General features: G+C 56.7%; 1 protein-coding gene across 2 annotated transcripts; it reads left to right on the top strand.

Moving 5' to 3' along the window:
- SETD1B (SET domain containing 1B, histone lysine methyltransferase) lies at positions 1-23741 on the top strand. Of its 2 annotated transcripts, none has more exons than XM_044243418.1 (17): positions 1-135; positions 637-824; positions 1065-1163; positions 1851-2121; positions 4179-4291; positions 5166-6404; positions 9916-10743; positions 11102-11363; positions 11444-11805; positions 11892-11991; positions 12569-13084; positions 14357-15610; positions 16406-16572; positions 18608-18739; positions 18833-18952; positions 19031-19168; positions 21118-23741. In XM_044243418.1, exons 2-17 carry the CDS (start codon positions 651-653, stop codon positions 21289-21291), a joined length of 5949 nt encoding a protein of 1982 aa, XP_044099353.1. In that variant the 5' UTR covers positions 1-135; positions 637-650; the 3' UTR covers positions 21292-23741. The 2 variants fall into 2 exon arrangements, with proteins under 2 accessions (XP_044099353.1, XP_044099354.1); XM_044243419.1 differs by lacking the exon at positions 1-135 and adding an exon at positions 501-528.
- The last annotated feature ends 2178 nt before the right edge of the window (positions 23742-25919 follow it).

Below are 25919 nucleotides of genomic sequence, written 5' to 3' on the forward strand. Positions count from 1 at the left end.
GCAGCTCCGGGCCCGGCAGCCGCGGCGGCGGCGCCCCCCCCTCCCGGCCCCCCGTCCGGCCGCCCCGGCCTCGGCTCCCGCGGGGGACACCATGTACTGGCTGGCGGCGCAGGGAGGCCGGCGCCCGGCGGGGATGTAAGCGCGGCTCGGGGAGAGAGAGGCCGCGGTCGGCAGCCGGGCGGCCCCGAGCCCCCGGCCCCGGCCCCGGCTCCGGCCGAGCGGGCGGGCGGGCGGGCGGGCGGCGCCAGGCCTGCCGCGAGCCCGGCGCGCGAGCCGGGCCGAGCGAGCGAGCGAGCGAGCGCCACGCCGGGCGGCCAGGCGGCCGGACGGACACCATGGGCCGGAGCCCGCGTCCTCCGGGCGCCCCGGGCCCAGCCAGCACGCACCGGGGGCCCCCGGGAGCCCCTCGCTGCCGCCCCGAGACGGTGGCCGAGCGGGCGGGCGCCTAATTCTCCCGGAAGGGTTATTCTCTCGCTCTATTCTTATTTTGGGGGGAGCCAGCGAGACAGCTCCTTTTGGGGCGCGCTGGTAAGGTGGGAGGGGGTGGGGGCTGGACGATTTGATTCTTTCGCGTGTGTGTAGAAGCGGCCGCCGCCGCCGCCGCGGCGGAGACGACAACAACTTGCTCGTTTTCAGGTTGGGTTAACGGCATGGAGAACAGTCACCCCCCCCACCACCACCACCAGCAGCCCCCGCCGCAGCCCGGCCCTTCGGGCGAGAGGAGGAACCACCATTGGAGAAGTTACAAGTTGATGATTGACCCGGCTCTGAAAAAGGGGCATCATAAACTGTACCGCTACGATGGGCAGCATTTCAGCCTGGCGGTGAGTAGCCGGCGCGCCTCCCCGCCGCCCCCACCCACCCCCAGCCGAGCCCGGGGCGTGGGGGAAAAGGGTCCGAGCGGCCCAAGGGACCCCCCTTTCGACCACCGGGCCAACTGTCAGCCCGGTCTCCAGTCCTGGAGTTTGACAAGTGCCTGGAGAAGGGGGGGGTCTGCCCCTGCCCCTGGGGAGTGGGACCAGCCTTCCCATTCCGCCCCCTCTCTCACCAATTCCTCCCCACAGATGTCCAGCAACCGCCCGGTGGAAATTGTCGAAGATCCCCGGGTGGTTGGGATCTGGACCAAAAACAAGGAGCTGGAGCTGTCGGTGCCCAAATTCAAGGTAGGACCCCTCCCCCCGACCCCACGGTCCCTTCCCTCCCCCCTCCCCGCTCCCCGAGTTCGAAAATAACGCCAGTCCTGACCGAGCCCAGCCAGATTCTGAGTTCCCGCCGTCCAAGGCTGGGGAAGTTTTGGCGGGGAGGGGGAGATGGCAGCGAGAGGGGTGTCCCCTCCGGACTGCTGTAAACAGAATAACACTCAGTGAAACTGTAATCAAGGATCTGATACAGTGTCCTACCGGCCCACCTGGGGGCTCCGGGTCCCCACCTGGCTCCTGCCCGCCGGGCTGCTCTGCCCCGGGACCCGCCCCCCTTCACAGCCTTACGGCTTAAGGGGGACAACTTCCTAGACCAAGGGTTCGCCCCTGACCCCGCAGCAGGGAGAGGAGGCCGGAATGGGGGGTGGGGAAAGAGAAACTGTTTCTTTTTCCCCTTTCCTTTCGAACCCAAAGGACTTCCACGTTCCAAACGATTTAATCCTCCGCTTCCCGGGCCCGCCCGCGTGCATTTTTTTTTCCAAAAACAAAACAAAACAAAACAAAAACAAAAAACCCCAAAACATACATACATATGTATATGTATTTTTTAAAAAATTCTTCATTGTTTTAAACGGGCACGCAAGTGGGGAATGTTGTGTTTTCCTTTGGTTTCAATGTTCTCCAAACTCCCTTCCCCCTCGTCCCTGCCAGATCGATGAGTTCTACGTGGGCCCGGTGCCTCCAAAGCAGGTGACATTTGCCAAGCTGAATGATAACATCCGAGAAAACTTCCTGAGGGACATGTGTAAGAAGTATGGGGAGGTGGAGGAGGTGGAGATTTTGTACAACCCCAAGACCAAGAAGCACTTGGGCATTGCCAAGGTGGTCTTTGCCACGGTCAGGGGAGCCAAGGAGGCTGTTCAACACCTTCACAGCACTTCGGTCATGGGGAATATCATCCACGTGGAGCTGGACACTAAAGGTGAGTGCTTAGGTCCTGCCTCCCCTCCTCTGCAGGTTGTTCTGTCACTAGGACTCCTTTCCCTCCTTGAGCCCCTCTTGTACTGTTGGGGACCCCCCCCTCAGCCCTGGTTTTTTTTTTTTGCCCCCTCCTGAGGGTAGAGTCACGTGGAGCTAAATGTGTTGTCTGTTGCTAGGAGACAAGCTATAATTTACCAAATGTGCTGTCCTTGGCTACTGCATATACCCGTGGGGACCACCCAGAGGCTTCCCCACCACTGACACCCCTGCGGGCCCCTCTCGGAGCCCTGGTGGCCTGGGTTTAGGCAGTCCCCAGTGTTGCCATCTGTGTTAGGGGAGGAGGCGGGGTTTGTTTATTTGTGAGGGGCTGAGGGAGAGCCGCCAGAATGCCTTTAAATACAGAAAGGGTAGGTCCTTCAACTAACAAGAGAGTCCTCCGAGGATCCAGGGTCCTCCCCATCGCCCCCATGCTACCCCTTCCCTCTGGAAGTGGAAGCCAATCTGGGCCCAGAGTGTGGTTTCATTGATAATGTTCCGATGGAGCTGCTCTGGGTGCTCAAGGGTTGACACTGTGCCTTCCCTCCTCTCTCTTAAAGAGACAGCAGCGCCTCCCGTGCACTGGGATCCAGCTGTGTGCTCTCTCTGAGCTGGCTGCTGGGAGAGTGTAGCTGGAGAAGCCACCCTTCCTCCCTTAGGTTCTTGGGAGGAGAAGCTGGATGCTGCAGAGAGGGGCTTGTAAGACTCTAGGGCATCCCCCAAAGTTCGCCTGTGGCCTCTTTATAGGGAAGTTCCCACCAATATTGAAGGAGGGGCTGGGTGCCCTGAGGAGCAGCCTACCGTGTGTGTGGACAGGCCACCTTGCGTGCAGTGCTTCCTGGGGTCTCCTGGGAGATACTGCCTGGGAGGGCTTCTGCCTGAAGTTTCCAGGAGTTCTGTGAGCACAGGGTTTCAGGGCAACCAGGGCACACCAGAGCCAAATAGGAAGATCCAAACTCTTCTTTTTTGCTTTTAATAATGAATACATGTTGACTGGGTCTTTAAGCCCTTGCTGGGGGTTGTAGAGGGACGCTGGAAGTGGGTGGGCATAGTTATCCCACAAAGTCTTGCCAAGCCTGTACCTGGATCTGAGTTGCCTCAGGGCACAAGCCCAGGTTCCTGGCCACGACATAGCACCCCTCTCCCTCCCTCTAGTTTCTCAGTGTCTGTCAGAAGCATTCAGACCTTTGCAAATCTACTCATCCCTTGGGGGGCTGCTTTCTGATGTCTCCCTGAGAATTGACTGTGGACCCCTTTCCCCATTCCATTTTAAGGAGCAGCCAGCTCTCACCAAAATTCCACTTCTGAAAAGGGGGGGGCCCTCAGAAACTACCAGCTAACTTTGTATTTCGAGAAAGAGACCAGTAAAGTGTAAAGTGTAACTCAAGGAATGTGTCTCCTTTGCATATGTAAGCAGCTGCCTCAGAGGGCTCTATAAATATCAATAATCTGGGGCCCCCTGGTCTATAGAGGCCTCTCGCTGCTGTGGGGGGAGGGTTACCAGATGGGGCTCTGGGACTGAGTCCCACGCAGAGCTGGGGAGCCCTGGGAGCCTGGTCAGAGGAGGAGACCTGTGGAGTTCACAGTAAAGGGGAGCTGGAGTGTGTTTTACAAACTGCTCGTCACCTGGCCCCTGATAGATAGCAACAAACTGTTGCCTCTGTGTCCCTGGGTCTCTCTGCTTACTGTAGCCTCTGGCTGTTAAGTGGGAAGACCTGACCCTTTGTTTGGGTGCCCTGGCCCAAGTGACAGGAAAGGGCTTTGTGTTGGGGGTGGCATTTCTGTGGTGGGGGGTGTCCCAGTCCCACAGAGGATTAAGTTCTGAATCTTGTCCAAAAAAGAAAAAAAAAAAAATCATACAGTTTAGCAGCTTCATTGAACCAATGGGACTTCTCAGTCAGGTGCAAAGAGAGGGGGTTACCCAGTCAGGGTCACACAGCTTCCTAGGCTTGGGGTCTCAGGCCAACCTGTGGGGTCTGCCCCAACCTGGAGCCTCCCTCAGTCCTCTCTCCCTTCTCACAGGGGAAACCCGCATGCGGTTCTACGAACTGTTGGTCACAGGCCGATACACACCCCAGACCCTCCCAGTGGGCGAGCTGGATGCTGTCTCTCCACTCGTGAATGAGACCCTGCAGGTGGGTACATCATCATCAGCACACCTGCCCCCCCCACTCATATTCACACTCATCACCAGCTAATGGCGTGCCCACCCCCCACCATCTCCAGCGTTGGACTCCAGAGTCTAGGAGGGAAGGGAGCCTAGCCTTGTCAGGGCTGGGGTTCCCGCAGAGCCGCAGCTTCCCGGGGCTTACTTAGTGTCGGTGCAGTGTTGTGTCTGACATCCTGTCACTGCTCTGCCGCTGCCCCCAGAAAGCAGAGCAAGAGCCCTTACCCAGCTGCTGCCTTCCACTTGCATGGCCCTTGCACGGGGTCTCTCTCAGTCTAGTCCTTCCCCGGCAACAGCGCAGCTGCCCTCAGGAGGAGCTTTTCCAGAATGAAAGGTCTTTGCTGACTTGCTGGGGTGTTCAGTAGGCATTTTAGCCATGCCTTGCTATTTAACTCCTAAAACACTGGGAGACCAGAGGGAACAGGGCCCTTGGCCATCCCCTCCCTCCCCAAACCCATAGTTCTTCCTGTTGGAAGGTCTTTGATTTCTGACAATTTGAGACAGGGAGGAAATCCCATTTCAAACCAAGAAGTCAGGATCTTCTCTTTTCTCTGCTTTAGAGATGATAAAAAATCCTCAGGGTTCCTTGAGGATAACTGGATATCCTAAGATGAGAGAAAAGTTAGGACCATCCAGAAACTCATCTTCAGTCTCCTGCTCCCCCCACCCCACCCCCACCCCGCCCTGCCACCTCCTTTTACCAGGCTGCAGTTCTGGAGTGACCAGTTTGGCTCTGAGATCCCCAGAGTGAGAAGGGAGAACAGCCCCCCCCCAAATTGCATGACGCCCCCCACCAACCCCAGATCTCACATACTGCTCTCCCTCTCTTTCCCTCTCCTCAGCTGTCAGATGCTCTGAAGCGTCTCAAGGATGGTAGCCTGTCTGCAGGCTGTGGCTCTGGCTCATCCTCTGTCACCCCCAATAGTGGCGGGACCCCCTTCTCCCAGGACACTGCATACTCCAGCTGCCGCCTGGACACGCCCAACTCTTACGGACAGGGCACGCCGCTCACACCGCGCCTGGGCACCCCCTTCTCACAAGACTCCAGCTACTCCAGCCGCCAGCCCACACCCTCCTACCTCTTCAGCCAGGACCCCACAGTGACCTTCAAGGCCCGGCGCCACGAAAGCAAGTTCACAGATGCCTACAACCGCCGCCACGAGCATCATTATGTCCACAACTCTTGTGCCGTCACTTCGGTGGCAGGGGCCCCGGCTGCCTTCAGGGGCTCTGTGGACCTCCCGTTTGGAGCAGTCAGCGGCAGTGGGGGCAACAGTGGCCCTCCGTTCAAGGCCCAATCACAGGACTCGGCCACATTCGCCCACACTCCACCACCTGCCCAAGCAACCCCCACTCCTGGAGTCACATTCAAGTCGACTTTCTCTCCGTATCAGACCCCTGTGCCCCCTTTCCCCCCACCCCCCGAGGAGCCTGCCACCACAACCACCTTTGGGGCCCGTGACAGCGGGGAATTCCGGAGAGCACCTGTGCCCCCACCCCTGCCACCCGCTGAGCCCCTGACCAAGGAGAAGCCAGGAACCCCGCCTGGCCCACCACCTCCTGAAGCCAACAGCATGGAGTTGGGTGGCCGGCCGACCTTCGGCTGGAGTCCTGAGCCCTGTGACAGTCCAGGCACGCCTACGCTGGAGTCATCACCTGCGGGGCTGGAGAAGCCCCACGACAGCTTGGACTCTCGCATAGAGATGCTGCTGAAGGAACAGCGCACCAAGCTGCCTTTCCTTCGGGAGCAGGACTCGGACACCGAGCTGCAGATGGAAGGCAGCCCAATCTCCTCCTCCTCCTCCCAGCTTTCCCCACTGGCCCCCTTTGGCACCAACTCCCAGCCAGGCTTTCGAGGCCCCACACCACCCTCCTCACGCCCCTCCAGCACCGGCCTGGAGGATATCAGCCCCACGCCACTGCCTGACTCAGATGAGGACGATGAGCTTGACCTGGGCTTGGGGCCCCGGCCCCCTCCGGAGCCAGGCCCCCCGGACCCTTCTGGTCTTCTGGGCCAGACAGCTGAGGTAGCCTTGGACCTGGCTGGAGACAGGACCCCAACCTCAGAGAAGATGGATGAGGTACCATGTCTGTCCACCTCTGTCTTGGATTGGTTTTGTCTATCTTGTGTTTCCCTCTTTCCTCCCCTGAAACATTCTCCCCTTAGGACAATGAGCTAAAACACAGAACATCAGGGTTAGGGCAGCGAAAGTAACAGGTCAAATATAGAGAATAAAAAGAGAATGCAAAAGCACCAGGGACTGTGACTGAGCAGCTGGTTGGCTCTGAGCAACCCAGCAGCCATGGAGAGAAGGGAAACATGACCTAGTTCTGTTGCTCTCCTATTAGGTATGGGAAGCCAAGACCTTTTCTAGGGATCCATTCTGACTTGAGCTTCTCGGGTGGGAGTTTACTGAGCCCCCAGATAGTAGGGACTGTGGTAATGGTTTTGGATCCCCTCCTCTGTTGGGTGGTTTGGGTATGATCTTGGGTATGATCCTGACACTCAGGCTTATTTGGGAAAGGGATTAGCCAGAGCATTCTTAGGCTAGGCCAGGTGGGAGCTCTGGAGCATTGTATCCTAGAACCTAGAGCCCTCTGAAGAGATGAAAAGCCATGGTGGGCGGGGAGGGCATTGAAATTTCCCTTAGCCCGCCCTCTCTGTCTCCAGGAGTGAAGGAGTTAAGGGTTAGCCCAGGGGGAGGGCCACAGCCAGAAACAGGCAAAACATCATTCTCCACTGCTCATCACCCATAGAACCTCATCTGGGGGTCTTATTACCCAAATCTCCAGCCTCCGGGTTGGAGTAGGTGCACTGCTGTGCTAGAGTCCCTTGGAGGGAAGGATTAGGTCATCTTCCCTTGGCTCTGCTCCTCCCCGTTTCTGATCCAGGCACCTGTCCCGGTACTCCCAGAGACCTGGGTTGGAACCTGTGCGCCCAGTGGCTTTGAGCAGCCAGGGACTTAGAGCTCTGTGCCCCTGTGGGCGGCAGGAAGGAGGGTTTCCCCCTTCCCAGGCCCTTTGATTAGGCATGTTTGGCTGCCTCAGGGAGGAACAGAGAGGAACTTGGCCTGCCCAGGAGGGGACTGCGGGTGGCTGGTGCTCCAGACGCCCTCGAGATGGTTCTAGGAAGTGGTTTCTGGTGCCAAGGGGTCTGAGCAGGAGGAGATGACAGGTGTGCAGAGGTGAGGGGCTGATAGCCCTGCCATCTTTTCTTCCCTCTGCTACCTGGGGTAAGGGGAAGTTTACCATGCTGACTGGCTGGTCCAGGACTGGGAAGCCCGGGGCAGCCAGCGGGACTGGGCTCTCCCATCTTGTCACTGTAGGAAAGGGGAGACTGGGGTCCAAGAGAGGTGGGGTCCGGATGCCCCAGGACAGTAGCCCTGGGAAGACCACAGTACTGATAACATCCAGGCTGGCCCTCGGGAGCCCCCTGCTGGCAGCCTGGAGAGCGGCACCTGCGTTCCTCCAGACTGAACTGGGAGGCTGTACCAGCTCATGCAGAAGACTCCAGAGAGAGAGCAGGGAGCACCACTAAGGGGCATTCCCTTTCTTCACAGAGGCTGGTGGTTAAAAGTTCAGGCTCCAGTCCTTGAGCCTGGAGACCCAGCTCTGTCACTTACTGGTTATGTGACCTTGGTAAGGCACTTTCCCTCTCTTGAGTCTCAGTTTCATGCTCTGTGAAATGGGACGGTGGAAGTACCTGCCTCCCACTGTCTGCGGCTTAAGTGAGGTGCCCCAAGGAGAGCTCCAGGCACAGCGGAGGGCTGGTGCTGAGCCCTTCAGCTGTAGGCTAGTTCCAGCTGGTTCTCACCCCCACCCCCGGGTGCCGGAGGGGCGGAGGGAGAGGAGGGAGAGTCAGGGCCGAGGGCTGGAGCGCAGGCTCCGGGTCTCCTTGTGATTGGCTGGCCGCGGTGCCGGGTTAACCCTGTGTGTGCTGTGTTCGCGAAGCTGGGCGCTGTCCGGGACTGATCTCCCTCCCCGGCTCTGTCCCTGAGATTCATGCTGAGCCTGTGTCTCGTCCACCATGTGCTTGATGGACCCTCAGACAGACAGACGGACAGACAGAGAGACTGTGTGTGTGTGTGTGTGTGTGTCTAGAGGGGGTTCTAGCAAAATCCAGAGCTTCCTACAGGTGCTGAAAGTTTGGTATTCCTCCTCCCTGCGGTGCTCCCCCCAATTTCCCTTTGAGCACTTGCTCTCCTAAAGATCTGACCCCGGACCTTAGAGCCTCCACACACACCGCCTTCTCAGCCTTCAGATGCACTCTCCATCTTTCCAACGGACAAACGCTCTGTCTCCTCAGCCAAGTTCATCTAGGTCAAGACCTGAGCCACTTTCTCACCTCCTGTCCTGACATTAGAGCCTGACTCTTTCTCCCACCTCTGCTCTGCCTTTTCACTCCACCTCTGCCATGTACACCAAAGTGCCCCCTTCTGTGCCCATTTCAGAGCTGGGGTCGTCCTCGGCTCCTTCCCTCTTCACCTGGTACCGTGTCCCTAGATTCCATGGGGATCCATCCAGAGCTTGAGTCCCAGCCTTCTTTATGACTGGCTGTGCCTCTTTGGCCAGTGGCCGTTTTCTCACCTGTCAGGGGGGCTGGAGTCGACCCCCCACCTTACAAGGCTAGAGCGCGGATGAAAAATGAAACACTCTACCCACAATACTCAGCCCCACACGGGCCATGCTCAGCGTGCGGTCTCAGGACCAGATATGAAGAGTGACTAAGGAAGGGAAAAGACATACCTCCTGTTTATACAGCTTTAAAACTGCCAAACCTTTAGCTCAAATGTCACCTTGGACAGCTGGCCCCGTCGCAATGAGGATGGCAGGCTGACTGGGAGAGGAGGCAGGGGAGCCACGTACTGGTTTGAATCCTGGTGCCATCTCTTTATTGGCTCTATGGGCTTGGGCAAGTTACTTAAGCTTTCTGTGTTCAGTTTCCTTGGTAAAAAAGGAGATAACAGATCTGCCTTGTAGAGTTGTCCTGCGGACTACTTGACTCAGTCCATATATCAAGTCATTAGAAAGAAGGGTGGAAATGGAAGCAGTGTAGCACCTTAGTATTACCTTCTCTGGTACAGACAGAATCTCTCAAGCTCATGGAATGTGCTTCTCTCGCCACACCCTCTCTCCCTCCCCAGCTTCCTTTCTCTCCATGGTGGGCTATGTATTTCACATCTACATTCTGCTTATCCTTTGCCTCTTCCCTCTAGAAGCTTAGCTCCATGACAGCAAGAATTTTATCCATCTTGTTCACCACTGTGTTCTCAGCACCTAGAACAGTGCCTGGCTCACAGCAGGTGCCAAGCAAGTGTTTGTTGAATGAGTGAATGAATGAATCCTCATGAACTGTGAGGCAGGTACTGAGATGCTCATTATGCAAACAGGAAAACAGGTTTAGCAAGGTTAAGAGACTCACCGAGCCTACATGGTCCAGAAGGGAGGGGACCAGGATCTGAACCACAGGATCTGCAGTGCTTCTGAGTCTTGAGGGGGGATTCTCTGACTTTCTGGTGTTTGGAAGGGCTCTGTGAGCCAGCTTGTTCTCCTAGGCTTAACCTCAGCACTGTCTCCTGGCTCTCCCTGCAGGGCCAGCAGTCCTCGGGTGAGGACATGGAGATCTCGGATGATGAGATGCCCTCAGCCCCCATCACCAGCGCCGACTGCCCCAAACCCATGGTGGTGACTCCAGGGGCAGGGGCTGTGGCGGCCCCCTCTGTGCTGGCTCCCACCCTGCCGCTGCCCCCACCCCCCGGCTTCCCACCACTGCCCCCGCCACCGCCACCGCCCCCACCACAGCCAGGCTTCCCTATGCCCCCACCTCTGCCGCCGCCCCCACCCCCACCGCCCCCGGCCCACCCAGCTGTGACCGTGCCCCCACCACCCCTGCCAGCACCCCCACCCGGTGTCCCACCCCCGCCCATCCTGCCACCGCTGCCGCCCTTCCCTCCCGGGCTCTTTCCGGTGATGCAGGTGGATATGAGCCACGTGCTGGGTGGCCAGTGGGGTGGCATGCCCATGTCCTTCCAGATGCAAACGCAGATGCTGAGCCGGCTGATGACTGGCCAGGGCGCTTGTCCCTACCCACCCTTCATGGCTGCGGCGGCGGCGGCAGCCTCAGCGGGGCTACAGTTTGTCAACCTGCCGCCCTACCGTGGCCCGTTCTCCCTGGGCAACAGTGGGCCGGGCCGCGGGCAGCCCTGGCCTCCCCTTCCGAAGTTTGACCCATCAGTGCCGCCACCAGGCTACGTGCCACGTCAGGAAGACCCACACAAGGCCACTGTCGATGGCGTCCTGCTGGTGGTACTCAAAGAGCTCAAGGCCATCATGAAGCGTGACTTGAACCGCAAGATGGTGGAGGTGGTGGCTTTCCGGGCCTTTGACGAGTGGTGGGACAAGAAGGAGCGGATGGCCAAGGTAGGCAGCATCTGTGGAGTGCCCTGGGGCGGCCGGCCAGCCCCCACTCCTCTCCCAAGCTGTGTTACTGGAAACAGCGCTCCCTCTAACTCCTAAGTAGGACAGCGTGCGTGTGACTCCGTGAAGCTTGTGTGTGCGTGACACGGGTGTGCACCCGCTCTGTGGGTGGGGATGTCGGGGTTCAGGGAGGCAGAGTGGAGCGCTGCCTATGTCTTGCGCCATGGGCACAAAGCGCAGCCAGTTTTGTGGGAAGGAAGCAGCAGTTACGATGTGGCTGTCACTTTTGAGGGAAGGCGGGCTGCTGAGAGAGGGCCGCCCGTAACCATGGTGACAGTCTCCTCCTCTCTGGCACCCCCAGGCCTCACTGACCCCAGTGAAGTCCGGTGAGCACAAGGACGAGGACAGGCCAAAGCCCAAGGACCGCATCGCCTCATGTCTGCTGGAGTCGTGGGGCAAGGGCGAGGGCCTGGGCTACGAGGGCCTTGGCCTGGGCATCGGGCTGCGTGGGGCCATCCGCCTGCCGTCCTTCAAGGTCAAGAGAAAGGAGCCGCCAGACACAGCCTCTTCTGGTGACCAGAAGCGCCTGCGACCTTCAACCTCTGTGGATGAGGAAGATGAAGGTATATGCACCCCTCAGCCGGGGCTGGGCTGTCCCCCAGCGTTTTCCCAGCCCGGCTCAGACACCCCTCTCTCCCCTCAGAGTCAGAGCGGGAGCGGGAGCGGGACATGGCGGACGCTCCCTGCGAGCTCACTAAGCGGGACCCCAAGGGTGTCGGTGTGCGGCGACGGCCAGCCCGGCCGCTGGAGCTGGACAGCGGTGGGGAGGAGGACGAGAAGGAGTCCCTGTCGGTGTCCTCATCGTCATCGGCGTCCTCGTCCTCGGGCTCCTCCACGACCTCACCGTCGTCCTCGGCCTCTGACAAGGAGGAACGGGAAAGCACCGAGGAAGAAGAGGAGGGAGAGGAGGAGGAGGACGAGGAGGACGAGGAGGACGAGGAGGAGGAGGAGGAAGGCCCCCGGAGCCAGGTCTCCTCTTCCTCAACCTCATCTATGTCAGATAAGGTACGTTTGGGTTGGGGAGGCCTGAGGTGCTGTGCCCGACGAAGGGGCCCCTTTGGCTCACCCTAGCTCCCGTCGGTCTCCCCCAGGATGATGACGACAGTGAGGACCAGGATGAGTCTGAGAATGACGACGAGGACATAGCCCTCTCAGAGGCGAGTGAGAAGGATGAAGGGGACTCGGACGGAGGTGAGCAGCGTGGGCCGAGGCGCCTGGCCTGGCCTGGGGTCCCCTGCAGGACACAGCCTGGGCAGTTCTCAGCTATACTTTTGGGGCAGGATTTCTGGCCTTCAGCATGTAAGCTCAGTGGCGTGCCCGTGCGTGACGTAAGGGACAGTTCCATGTACATCGACACGGCCAGGATAGGTCAGTCCCTGGAGACCGAAAGGAAACTGGTGGTTGCTTGGGTCTGACGCTGGGAGGCTGGAGGCCTGATCCCACGCTAAAGGTGCTAGCTGGCTTCTTGAGCTCATGAGGAGGTCTTGGAACTAGAGGTAGTTGTACAACACTGTGGATGTACTCACCACCGCTGAATTATTCTCCTTAATACGGTTAGTTTTATGTTCTGTGGATTCATCTCAGTTTTTTACGATGGTGACTAGTTACCACACGTGAGCACGCGTGGGCACATGCACATGTCCCCCGGCCACCCGAGGGCCCCGTGCAGCCAGGGGGGCCATGCGTGCAGGGGCTGTGGGAGCTGCGGGGAAGCGTTCCTGGAGCGCAGCAGATGCTGAAGGGCTCCCGCCTGTGTCCCCTGCCCCAGAGGAGACTGTGAGCATCGCCACCTCCAAGGCTGGAGCTGAGTCCTCCAGCGAGAGTTCTGAGTCTTCTGAGTTCGAATCAAGCTCCGAGTCCTCGTCATCGTCCTCGGAGGATGAAGAAGAGCTGGTGGCGAGGGAGGAGGAGGAGGAAGAAGAGGAGGAGGAAGAGGAAGAGGAGGAGGAGGGGGAGGAGGAAGAGGCAGCAGTGGATGAAAGTATGGCTCCGGCGGCTCCCGACGAGGACTTTGAGGAGGACGTAGCCACGGGGGCCCCTGCGACAGAGTCCTCGGTCATGGAGGAGGAGGTGGACATCGAGGCTGAGGAGGAAGCCCCCAGGGAGCGGACCCCCGTGCTGGAAGAGCCCCCCTTGCCTGTGTGCGTCGAGGTGCTGGCTAGCTGCAAGGAGCCCCCCCCGGAGCCGGGCCTGAAGCAGGAAGTGGCCAGGCTGCTGTCTCCAGAGCCTCCCGCCGGAGGAGAGGCAGAGGCCCGGCCCCCGCTGTCCCCTGAGCGCACCCCAGGTAACACCTGCACCCCCTGTGGGGTGGTGGGGAGAGAGGCAGGATGGCCTCACTCACAGAATGAGCCCAGGCTCCTTTGGGTAAATCACTGAACCTTCTCAAGCTCCGGTTTCCTCGTCTGTAACATGGGGTCAGTGGATTGTGTCTCTCCCGTGAGGTCGGATGGAACGACAGAGGGAGGGGACATAGTGTGCCAGCGTGGAGCCTGGTGCCCAGCCAGAACTCCAGACAGTCCTTGGTGCGAGTAATTCCCCACCGTTTGGGCCTTGGCCCATGAGTCCTATGGGATGCTCCCAGGAAGGTGGGGAGGAAGGGGGTGGGGGGCAGACGTGCATGGTCATTTCGGTGACAGGCAGGTGGGGGAGGCCGTGGACACTGCCCCCTCCACCATTTTTATGGAGCCACACAGAGCATACTCAGTGCTCTAACGTACTGCCCAGTGGACCTTTCTGCAGTGATAGAAATGTCCCCTCTCTGCCCTGTCCGGTCCCATAGCCGTTAGACACAGTGTTGCTAAGAGCACTTGAAATGTGGCAAGTAGAATTGAATTTGTAATTTTATTTAAGTTTAATTAGTTTAAACTTACATAGTCATGCATGATTAGTTCGTACCTCTAATAAGTCCTTTAGGGAAAAAAAAACACTATTGTATTTTCTGTAATTCTGTATAATTTGGCTACAGAACCACGGGTCTTTAATATTGTCATAGGTACTTATTTAGCCTATTTTGTGTCCCCAGTATTATTTTAGGCATTGACAATACAGCGCTGGGCCAAACAGACAAAAGTATCTGCCTTCATAGAGCTTTCATTCTAGGGCAGGGTGATAAATGACAGCAGATAAGCTAGAAAAATGTATTATATGACAGTGGAGATAAATGCTAGGAGAAAGGTTCTGATAAGTCCTGCAGAAAAGGGACTTGAATTTTACTCAGTAGCAGAGCTCATTTTCTTGGTCCACAGGACATTTCCTGTTCACACAGACACCATTCTAAGGACATAATGTCAAAAGCTAGCAACCATGTCTTCTTATGTCTTTCATTTATTCCACCATCATTTATCAGGCACCTACTGTGTGCCTGACAGTGGGCTGAGCATTGAGAAGCCTTGAGTAGTTTAGCTATACGGGGACAGTCCCCATACTCACAGAACTGGAGGGGTCTCAGATGGCTATGAGGTCAGGTATTAAGCACACAGTGTGGCAGCATAAATAGGGCACCAAGAGATGTTTGAATCGAATACTAATGGTCTGGTTTGTGCCCACCTCTTTGCAGAGGAGAACCTGGAAGTGGACCCCCCTGCACTGCTCTCCTTACCCCTGCAGCCGCCGTTACCACCCCCACGACCGCCCCGGCCGCCTAGCCCACCACCAGAGCCTGACACCCCAGAAGCCCCCTCGCACCCACCCATCCCTCTGGAGCCCTCTGCAGAGGAGCAGCCCCCGCGTACTCCAGGCCTCTGTGGCAGCCTGGCCAAGTCACAGAGTACAGAGACAGTGCCGGCCACGCCGAGCGGGGAGCCCCCACTTTCGGGGGGCAGCAGCGGCCTGTCGCTGAGCTCCCCGCAGGTGCCTGGCAGCCCCTTCTCCTACCCTTCCCAGTCCCCGAGCTTGAGCAGTGGGGGCCTCCCCAGGACACCTGGTCGGGACTTCAGCTTCACACCCACCTTCCCCGAGCCTGGCGGGCCCCTGCTCCTGCCTGTCTGTCCCCTCCCAGCTGGCCGGCGCGATGAGCGGTCTGGCCCCCTGGCCTCCCCGGTGCTCCTGGAGACGGGCCTGCCTCTCCCCCTGCCTTTGCCCTTGCCCCTGCCCCTAGCATTGCCTGTCCCCGTCCTGCGGGCCCAGACACGGGCCCCTGCCCAGCTGCCACCTCTGTTGCCGGCGCCACTGGCCCCCTGCCCACCCCCAATCAAGAGGAAGCCGGGCAGGCCCCGGCGATCCCCGCCGGCTGTGCTCTCCTTGGATGGGCCCTTGGTCCGGGCGCCAGGGGGCGCCACCCTCGGCAGGGACCTCCTGCTCTTGCCAGGCCAGCCACAGACCCCTGTCTTTCCTAGCACCCATGACCCCCGGGCCGTGACCCTGGACTTCCGGAACGCGGGGATCCCAGCCCCTCCACCACCCCTGCCTCCCCAGCCTCCTCCGCCCCCACCACCACCCCCTGTTGAGTCCAAGCTGCCGTTTAAGGAGCTAGAGAACCAGTGGCCCTCGGAGGCCATCCCTCCAGGCTCTCGTGGGCGTGATGAAGTCACCGAGGAGTTTATGGACCTGGCCAAGGTTCGGGGGCCCTGGCGCCGGCCGCCTAAGAAGCGCCACGAGGACCTGGTGGCCCCAGTCTCGCCTGAGCTCTCGCCACCACAACCCCTCTTCCGGCCCCGGTCAGAGTTTGAGGAGATGACCATCCTGTATGACATCTGGAATGGTGGCATCGATGAGGAGGACATCCGCTTCCTGTGTGTCACCTATGAGCGGCTGCTGCAGCAGGACAACGGCATGGACTGGCTCAATGACACCCTCTGGGTCTACCATCCCTATATCCTAGCCTACGGGGCGTGGTCCTTGCCCACCTTCCTGGGCCCTGTCTCCCAGGACACCCACACAGGCACCAGCACAAATGCCCATCACCTACTAGCCGAGTCTGGGCCGGCACGATGCTGGCTCCGTAGAGAGTCCTCACTGGCACTCTGAAACATACCTTCCGTGCCAGGCCCATCTCCCCCTGTGCAGGTCTCGGGGCCCAAGGTAGCAACGTGAATGTACAATATCACAGTTGCGGAGACTGAGGGCCCCCTCCTAGCTGCCCTCGTCACCTCATTTAATCTTCCCAACAGCCCAGGGAGGTGTGGGCTATTATTCCCATCTTATCTATCTAGACACGGAGGCTCAGAGAGGTTGACTGACCTGCCTGAAGCCCCACACCCATGAAGTATCAGAGCTGAGAGTTGAATCCAGGCAACTCTGCTTCCAGACTCTGGGCTCTGGACCACGATGCTACCTGGATCGTTGGTTACTGTCAAGTTGGGAGTGGTCATTGTCCCCACTGTATCAAGCTAATTTACTGAGTACCTCCACTTCAGGAAGTCTGCTAAGCACCTAAGCATATGTACTCATTCAGAGAGGCATTGTTAAGACCCACACCAGGGCTGTGCACCTGGTACCCCTACCCAACAGAGGTCAGACCGTCAGCAGGGTTAGCCTGCGGGCAGCCTCTTGGCAGTGGCTTAGCTGTTGGGTCCGAGGGTAGGCAGGCTGGGCTGTAGGACTGGCCTCTGGAAGGACTGGGAGGGGCTCTTCAAGAATGTCCCTGTGGCCCTTAACCCACACCCACCCACCAGCCTCTCTTCAGCTAAGAAAAAGAAACGGGATGATGGCATTCGTGAGCACGTGACAGGCTGTGCCCGCAGCGAGGGCTTCTATACCATTGATAAGAAGGACAAGCTCAGATACCTCAACAGCAGCCGCGCCAGCACGGATGAGCCCCCGACAGACACCCAGGTACTGCCATCAGGTGCCTGGCCACACTGGAGCCTCCTGGGCTGTGGAGGGTGGAGATTCCAGGATGGGGTGCCAGGCAGCATGTGGGGCTTGTGGAGTCAGAGGGGCTGGCACAGAGAGTGTTAATCACCTGGGTGCTCGGGTCGGAAAAGCGCGGCGAGGTTGGGAAGTGGGAGCCTCTGAGGTTTTCATCAGGGATGTGAGCCGAGTGGAGTTGCATTTCCAGAAGGTTCATTCCTTCCTTTTTAAATTCAGCAAATGTCTTTTTTTTTTTTTAAAGATTTTATTTTTATTTATTTATTTGTCAGAGAGAGAGGTAGAGCGAGCGCGAGGACAAGCAGACAGAGTGGCAGGCAGAGTCAGAGGGAGAAGCAGGCTCCCCGCAGAGCAAGGAGCCTGATGTGGGACTCAATCCCAGGACGCTGGGATCATGACCCGAGCTGAAGGCAGCTGCTCAACCAACTGAGCCACCCAGGCGTCCCTTAAATTCACCAAATGTCTTGAGTGCCTGCTCTGTCCCAGGCACTGTGCTGGGTCCATTCACTGGGTTCAGTAAATAAGATAAAATCATGTTCCTTGCAGAACTTAACCTTTTAGAAGGGAGGTAGGAAATATGTGAACAAATAAGCAGAATTTCAAGTGGGGTAAACAGGAGAGGAGGTTAGGTGTGGTGAGTCAGAGGAGACAGTTGAGCCAGGTCTGAATAGAGTAAAGAAATGAGCCGTGTGGATAACTGGCAAAGACCACAGAGAAGTAGAAGAAGGCTTCAGTAAAAAGTTAAAAACAGGAAGGGTACCTGGCTGGCTCAGTAGAGCATGTGAGTTTTATCTTGGGGTGGTGAGTTTGAGCCTTGTGTTGGGTGTGGAGCCTCAAAAAGTTAAAACAGGAGAGGGACTCACTAAGTCTGGAAGTCAGCACAGTGTGAACGGCATGTGCAAAGGCCCTGAGGTAGAGAGGATCTCAGGTGGTGTGAGAAAGGGAAGGAAAGTGGAGTTGAGGCCTGAGGCAGAGCAGGTCATCAAGGCCCTTGGAGGTAGTGGTGACAAGGTTATGTATTCTCTGTGTGACAGCGAGCTGCATGGAGGTTTCCAGACAGAGGGTGATGTGGCTCAGCCCATGATTTTGATAACTCCCACTGGCTGCTGTGGAGAGTTGATTGCAGGGGTTCTGAGGGGAGACTGTGGCACAGTTGTGGCAGTTCCCAGTCCAGACATGTGGGCACGTTCAACGGCGTTGGCCATGAGAGAAAAGGGGGTGTGTTTGTAAGAATACTAGGAAGCTGAAAGAACAGACCTGGGGGCCAGACCGGCCACAGGGGACAAAGGAACCAGCTGGGATGTCACTGGGTCTGGCTTGAGGAACTAGGAAGCAGGGTGCCAAGCACTGAGGTAGCTTGAGTTTTGGGGTTTGTGGAACATCCAGGTAATGAGGTCTGTTAGGCATTTGGATTTTTGGGCACAGAAGAGAGCCTAGGAGGGGGACAGCTGTCTGTCATCAGGATGGAAATGTTGAGGGAAGGTCACAGCAAGGATGAGCTTACTCAGGGAGAGGGCGTTTATGGGGAGGAGGGCAGAGGACAAGGGCGACCAAGGGAAAGGGAGGGAGGCAAGGATGTTGAGGAAGGAGCTGTGATCTCAAATGCTTGGAAAAGTCAGAGGCCCCCGTGGTGAAAGCAACAAGGGCCGGGGTGGATAGACACCCACCATCCTCCCTCCTGAAAGTAGAGGTAACTTCTGGCTGAGACAGGAAAGCCACAAAGTGCGAAGGGAAAGTTGTATTATTTGCTTTGCTGGAGGACGTTGAACACGTTCAGATTCCAGCAGAAGGACCAGCGGTTCAGAAGAACCAGCGAAGAGGAGAGGTGACAAGTAGGGATGGGAAGTTGGGAAGACAGGGACCCAGAGCTTAGGATGGAGTCGCCAAGAACGCGATAGGGGCATGGGTACCTTGTAGCGCCATGAGTGGGCCAGCTCCCCCGCCCTCGCGCTCCCGCAGGACAGCCACGCCCCTGACCCGTGGCCCCTGTCCTCCGCAGGGCATGAGCATCCCGGCGCAGCCTCATGCCTCCACTCGGGCGGGCTCGGAGCGGCGATCCGAGCAGCGTCGTCTGCTGTCCTCCTTCACTGGCAGCTGTGACAGTGACCTGCTCAAGTTCAACCAGCTCAAGGTGAGGCCGGCCCCACCTAGGGTAGCCTGGGGTTGGGGGTGGGGGGACTCTTGAGACCAGAGCTTTCACCTCTCAGCTCCTTCTCTCCCCCAGTTCCGGAAGAAGAAGCTCAAGTTCTGCAAGAGCCACATTCACGACTGGGGCCTGTTTGCCATGGAGCCCATCGCGGCCGACGAGATGGTGATTGAGTACGTGGGCCAGAACATCCGCCAGGTAGGCACTGCCCGGAGGGGAGGGCATCGGGGTCCGGGCAGGGCAGCCCAGCCCAGACTGAGACTTTCTCCCGGCCAGGTGATCGCGGACATGCGGGAAAAGCGTTACGAGGACGAGGGCATTGGCAGCAGCTACATGTTCCGGGTGGACCACGACACCATCATCGATGCCACCAAGTGCGGCAACTTTGCACGCTTCATCAACCATAGCTGCAACGTGAGTGCCTGGCGCGAGCCGCGGCTGCCCCCGGAAGCTTCTGGCACAGGATGGGCATGACCTCCCTCCCAAGTTCCGGTCACGGGGTGATGGGGGCGGGGCGGGGGTGGGGTCTCCTACGCGGAGTCTCTCTCCCCTGAGCTTCAGTTTTCTCTTCAAAAAACGGGGGCATAACGAGAACCAAGGTGCCGAAGAAGCGGTCCGCTCCGCTCGCAGGACTGCGTTCCTCCTCGCCCCTGGGCTCCGCCCTCAGAACTTTCGTTCTGGGGCAGGGGAAGAAATGGTCTGCGTCCGCGCTGTCTGCCGTCGGGGCTCGATCCGCGCGCGGGTGGGTTGGACGCGGGGCCGGTGCTGCTGAGGAACTGAGCTTGTCGTTTACTTTGGTTTCACTTAAGTTTAAATAGTCACACGTGGCTAGTGGTGTACTTTGGTTTCACTTAAGTTTAAATAGTCACACGTGGCTAGTGGTGATGGTGGCGGACGGCACTGGCCCGGGGGGCACAACGGCTGCTGGTAGCAGGGTTGGTTCTCGTGCTGAAGACAAGCACGGGGAGCTCCAGACGGGGCAGGCGAGATCCAGAGCAAAGATACCAAACTTTGAAGTCACGCTACTTAGCAAGTGACCTTAGGCTGGTGACGTCATGTCTCAGGGCCTCAGTTTCCTGATCTGGAAATAGCCCCTCCCTATAGCTTGCTGGGAGAGCTCAGTACTCCTGAATGCAGGCCCTCTGTGTGTGCTGACACGGGCAGCTCTCCCAGCCGTCACTGGATTGTCACCTGGGCCAGTAGGGACTTCTGCTTGCTTCTCCTTTGGGATCTAAGGGTTGGAGGGACTCACCCTAATGGCAGTGAGTGGGGCAGGCGTTCGGCTCAGGGAGGCCCAGGAGGGGGGAACACCTGCTTGAGAGACAGGGAGGCTGGCAGCTGGGATGCAGTAGGGGGCGAGAGGGTGGGTAAGAGAGGACGTTGGCAGGGTTGGGATGGCCAGATCACTGAGCCTTGCTGGCAGAGCTGAGAAGCTTCTCTATATGCCAGGCAGGCTACTGGAAGGTTTCGAGCCATGGGATGACGGGATCTGCTGTTCCCTGGGAAAGATTTCTCCGGCTGCTGGGTCAGGAGTAGATTTTTTCAGAGGTTGGAGAGGCAGTGGGAAATGCAGAAGTCCAGCTGAGTGATGAGAGGAGCCTGGCTGGGGCTATGGCAGTGGAGGTAGAGAGCAGTAGACAGAATGAGTAGGTCCTTTGGAGGGAGAACCCACAGGATGTGACAGATCCAGCATGTGTCCAGGGGCCTGAGGGCCTAGTGTGGCTACTCCTGTGAGTTTTCGGTTTGAGTTTACGGAGTCAAAAAATGTCTCCTGGAGCTGCCAAAGGCAGATACCAAAAACAGGTACTTGGATTTCTAGGTCTGGAGCAGGGTCGAGCAAACCTTTTCTTTAAAGGGCCTGATAGTAAATATTTTTGGCATTATGGCCCAGAGGATCTCTTAGCAACTACTTTAACTGTGATTGTAACAAAAGCAGCTACAGACAGTACGTAAATGAATGGGGATGACTGTGTGCCAGTGAAACTCTGTTTGCTCAAACGGACAGTGAGGGGCCAGTGTTTGCTGACCCCACCTCTGGAGCCCAGAAGTGAGGCCTGGGGCTAGAAACAGAATTTTGGGAGTCACCTGTACTATAAATGGAAATTGATGCCCTGGGGAACATTTATTATTATTACTACCATCATCATCTTTCCCGTTTAGTATCAGAGGCAGGGACTCCCCTTGTCACCCACATAGGGCAGCTGAGGCTCGAGCAGGTGGCCACTGGGCATGGAGGTCGTGTGGCACCTTAGTCAGGCTTTATAGGGAGCTCCATCGGGTTTTGGGGGGGCCTCATGGTGGAGGGCCTGGTTGGGGTACCAGGTGAGTCATCAGCTCACGGTCCCCTCCTGCCTCGCCCACAGCCCAACTGCTATGCCAAGGTGATCACGGTGGAGTCACAGAAGAAGATTGTCATCTACTCGAAGCAGCACATCAACGTCAATGAGGAGATCACCTACGACTACAAGTTCCCCATTGAGGACGTCAAGATCCCCTGCCTGTGCGGCTCCGAGAACTGCCGGGGGACCCTCAACTAGGCCCCGTGGATGGCTGCCCGTGCCACCCTAGGGCTCCCAAGCGTGGACCCCAGGGCCCCGGGGCCCAGCCCCACCTCCCACCCCCATTTCAGGTGCTCTCCCCTACCCAGTGGCCATGTCAGGGCCTGGCGCCCCCAACACTACCCCCAGGACCCAGCGCAGCTCCAGCCCCTCAGCGGGAAAGGGCTTCTCTGTCTCTCGGCCCACGTCTCTTTGGTTTTTTAAAATGCTCCTTTCAGGATTTTTGTTGAACTCCAGCGTAAACTTCTCTCTGTCTGTGTCTCTCACTCTCCGTCTCTCTGTCTCTGTCCTTCTCTTTTTCCATCTTCCCCACCAGCCTCTTCCCATGAATGCTGCTATGTTGTTTTGTCTTCTCTTTACTCTCTTCCTTGTCATAAGAAAAGACGTTTTAACCGTTGAAATGTGAAAGCAGAATCAGAGAGCGGGGATCCCCAGGGGGGGCTGCAGAGGCCTTGGTGTGATGGTGTGTCGGCCCACCTTCCGGAACGCCCGGGCCAGGGCGCTGGGCCAGGTGCTGCAGAGAGGAGGGGGTTCAGGCCACATGGCTCTGACCTCAGAACACTACGCAAGGCCCCCTCTCTGCTGGTGAGGACTCCGTGAGGAGAAGACCCCCCGCCTTCTGTTCCTTCCCTGGCAGCCTGGGGGCGCCATTTCCCCTAGCAGACCCTGGTTGGAGCCAAGCTGGTCCCAGGCAGGGATTTCCCCTCTGGGCTCTCCTGCCACCCCACACCCTGCCACCCCCAAAATCTTGGGTTCAATGTTTACTTTCTCATTCGAATGCCAGCAATGAGGGAGCCTCCCGGAGGCCCCAGTGTGGGGGTGTGGGGGCACTGGGACGGGTCCTGTCTACTCTCCTGCCCTCACCTTCACCCAGGCAGGAGGGCCTCCCAGGGCAGGCGGGTCCCCCAGTCCCGCCACTACGGGTCTCTGACCATATGCACGTGGCATTTTTTTTCATTTATAAGCTTCACCCACTTGCCCCTACCCACACCCCAACTCACCCAGCCAGCAGCCCCCTCATCCCAAGAAGGCAAGAGCATATTTATTTTTGGAGTGAGAAGATTATTCTCCCAGAGAGAGGAAAATCTTGGAGAAGATTTAAAAACTCATCTAAGTCTGACAGGTTTTGTTTTTTCCCCCCCTTAACCTTTTTTACCCCCTTCCCATCATTCTCTTCAGGGTTTATTTCCATGGATTCTTTTTTTTTTTTTTTTCCTGTGCGTGTATAAAATCAAAACGAAGGGAAGAAATAGGTTTTTGAAGTTCAGAACCAACTTCTGTATATAGGCTGCCATAAAGGACTTTTTCTCGGGAACATTGTTTCTTGTAGAAACATGTGGAAGACTTTTTTGCTCATTTCTTTGTATTTCCAAAAATCTCACTCACATACACACACACACAGACACACAAGGCAAGTCCCTCACATCCCAGAAAGCAGAGCAGGCATGTAAATAATTTCTGGAAAGTGACTGTTGTGACCAGGAGTCATCTTCACCCAGACGGGAGAGCTCCCAGCGGGGCCGCCCCCCCCCCCAACCCTGCGGACGCAGGCCCGGAGCCTCTGGTATCTTCAGCTTGTGTCAAGCTTGTTATCATGTAAATTCTGTACAAAGAATTGTTATTTTTCTCTTTTTTTTGGTCATTGGTGGTTTTGTTGTGTTTTTTTTTTTTTTTAATTTCTTTACCCCATGCCCTCCCTGTTTGAGATTGTGCCCACCAGTTTCAAGGTTTCAAGGTTGATGAAATCGGTGGCATTAAGACACAGAGGAGGGACCTGGGCACAGCGGCGACCTTCTCTTCCGTTTGCGGTTTTCTGCCTAATTGTGCAACTGAGGAAATATTTATTTTTCACACGAGGAAATGTGTAGTCTGTAGAGATGGTTGATTTAAGTTAGTCGTGCAGCCCCCAAGGGGCTGCCTTCGTGCTCACCCCTCTCCCCCGAGAAGAAGCGGAGGGGGATGTGAGGAAACCAGGGTTGGGGGCCAGCCTCATGCCTCGCCCTGGCCTCCCCTTGCCCAACTGGTGAGGGGCTGCACCCTCCCTGTCCCTGGGAACCCCCTCCCCACCCCCAAAATGGTTTGCCATATCCAGAAACATGGCTCGTTTTTCTTTTAATGCCTTCGTTCTCATTGAACAAATCTTTGCTTTTGAAAAGTTGGGGGTTTCTGCTTTTGTTTCTTAAATTTCTCTTGTCCCTCCCTCCCTGCCTCTCTCCTCCTGCAAAGAAGAGAACCCATAAGATTTAGGGATGTTTGTGCATATAGACTCTGTCATCCGTATGTAACTTGTTTTGAAGAGAAGTGTTTCCGTTGTGGGTGTGTCTTGCTGTAAATACTTGTTCATATTTTTGTGAATTCAATACTATGTACCATTGTATTATAGTAACTTTTATAAAGCAAACCATAAATATACTGACTTTTCTTACAGATACGCCGTCTCTCTTGCTCTCCTCTCTCCCTCTCCTCCTCCTCTTTCTGATGGGGCACACCCCTGCTCACAGGGAGGGGGGCCTGGCAAGGCTCAGCGGGTAGAAGGAGCTAGGTAGGTGTGTGGTCCACTCAGACCGGTGGTTCTTAAACTCTGAGCCTGTTAGGTGGATTCTGTGAACTAGGCCTAGTTAGACCCTTTTAAGGTTTTTTTGCTTTTAAGTTTTGCTTCACAACTTTTCTTGAAATCTTAGGTATCTAACACTGCTAAAGGTTTGTAATTAGGAAACAAGCTCAACTATCCAATGGGAAAGGGAGTATCTCAAAGATGGTCACTACTCCTTTTGAGACAGCCCTCTGGTTTGCATTTGAGGGGGAAGGGACTGATAAAATAGTCACAAGCAGAGAAGCATTAAGTGAATCTAGTGTTTGTGGTGTTTGAGGCTCTGGCCTCTGTGCCCCGCGGGTCTCAACTCTTCCTGATCCTGTGGCGGGGTAGCCACGGGGTCCCTGGAGACTTTGTTAGATGTCCACCTAACCCCTGAGAAGGACAGATGCCAAACCCCAGCCATAAGCAGATTGACTGGAAAGAAAAAAAAAAAAAATGCCTGACCTCCCTTCTCACTAGGGACATGTAATTTCTACCACAAAATAAGCCAACGTTGGCTAGTACGGGGCGGGGGGCACTTGGACATCATTAGTGTAAGCTCAAATGGCCACAACCTCCAAGAGGAAAAATTAGATATTAACAATTGGTTTAAAAATGCACAAAAACTTTCAGCATAGGTGTTCTGCTGCCTGGAGTCGAGCCCGACAGTCACACGCAGGCCACAGTATGTACACGGATATTCTTTGCAGCCTCACTTGTGAAGGCAGGGGAGATACCCTTGTTGGTGGGCTGCTTTCCAGAATCGTACCTCCAGACAGGGGAACACCACTGAAGGTGGATTTGTGGGGACAGAAAAAGCTGAGGGCGGGACCGACCAGGAAAGAGAGCAGTTGCTGGCCATTCTGTCCATTCAGCCAAGGTGACTGCGCACCTATGAGGTGTCAGACGGTTCTCTAGGCACTGTGGACTCAGGGTTGGAGAAAACACACCCCCCGGCTTTATGTGATTGTGTTCTTGTGAGTCAGGCAAACATGAAGAACACATGCTATAGTGAGAAAAACAGCTGCGAGAAAGGCCTTATCAGTTGAGAGGGGGTGAGATTTTAAATACAGTGGTCAGGGAAGTCTGCTTAGCACACATGTGAACTCAAAGGAGATCAGGGAGGCAGCGCTGTGGACACCACAAAAGAGAGTAGTGAAGGCAGAAGGAATCGTGAGTGCAAAGGTCCTGAGGCTAAAGACAGCTGGTGTGTTTGAGGACCAGCCTAGAGGAGGTCCATGCGGCTGCAGCTAAATGAGGGAGCCGGGAGTAAAGGAAATAAGGTCTGAGAGGTCCTGAGTTGGGGTGAGGCAGATGCTGTGGGGGGCCTGGCAGGGCAGTGAGGACAACCCAGGGCAATTAGCCAAAGGCAAAGAAAGGAAACATCCAAATTTGAGTTTCCTTCATCTTCTCTCTTGAACCTGCTCCTCCTGCCCTAATTTCCACCTTGGTCAATGGCACTTCTATTCGTCCCCTCCACCCAACACGGCTGTGGCTGGTTACCTAAACCCAAACCCCAGAAACCCCGAACTTCTCCTTTTCCCTCCACTACCAAGTCAGATGGTTCTCCTTCTCCCTTATTCAAATCTATCCACTGCTCCCTCTGCCCTCTCAGTCCCATAGGACAAGTCCTTTCTTCTCTGGTCCTGCTGTGGAGGACAAAAAGGAAACCCCAATTTGAGCCATCTGCATGTAGACCAGGGTGGGATGGGGAGGAGGAAGTGCCAGGCAGACTCAGGCAAGACCCCTCACCCAGGGCCCTCTCCCAAAATAACAAAAGCAAACACATACCAGTGACATCATGCCAAGAGCCACTGTTTTAAACATCTGCTATTAAAGGTACAGCAGTGCTAGGAGGTGGGTGTTGTTACCATCCTCATTTAACAGACAAGGAAAATGGAGGCCCTAAGAAGCCGAGTAGCTTGCCCAAGTTCACACAGCTAGCAAGCAGCTGACCTGGGGTATGAACCCAGGCAATCCTGCTCCCTAGTCTGTGCTCAGCTAACGAAGGTCCGCTCTGCCCATGTCCCAT

This window comes from Neovison vison, chromosome 3 (assembly GCF_020171115.1).
Source record: "Neovison vison isolate M4711 chromosome 3, ASM_NN_V1, whole genome shotgun sequence".
In the NCBI taxonomy this organism is placed as follows: Eukaryota; Metazoa; Chordata; class Mammalia; order Carnivora; family Mustelidae; genus Neogale; species Neogale vison.

Excerpts from the sequence above, each read along its gene's own strand:
- SETD1B (XM_044243418.1), top strand. The coding sequence starts at position 651 with ATGGAGAACAGTCACCCCCCCCACCACCACCACCAGCAGCCCCCGCCG. Across the intron at positions 2,122-4,178 it reads CGTGGAGCTGGACACTAAAG|GGGAAACCCGCATGCGGTTC; the intron begins GTGAGTGCTTAG and ends CCCTTCTCACAG. Across the intron at positions 13,085-14,356 it reads GTCCCCTGAGCGCACCCCAG|AGGAGAACCTGGAAGTGGAC; the intron begins GTAACACCTGCA and ends ACCTCTTTGCAG.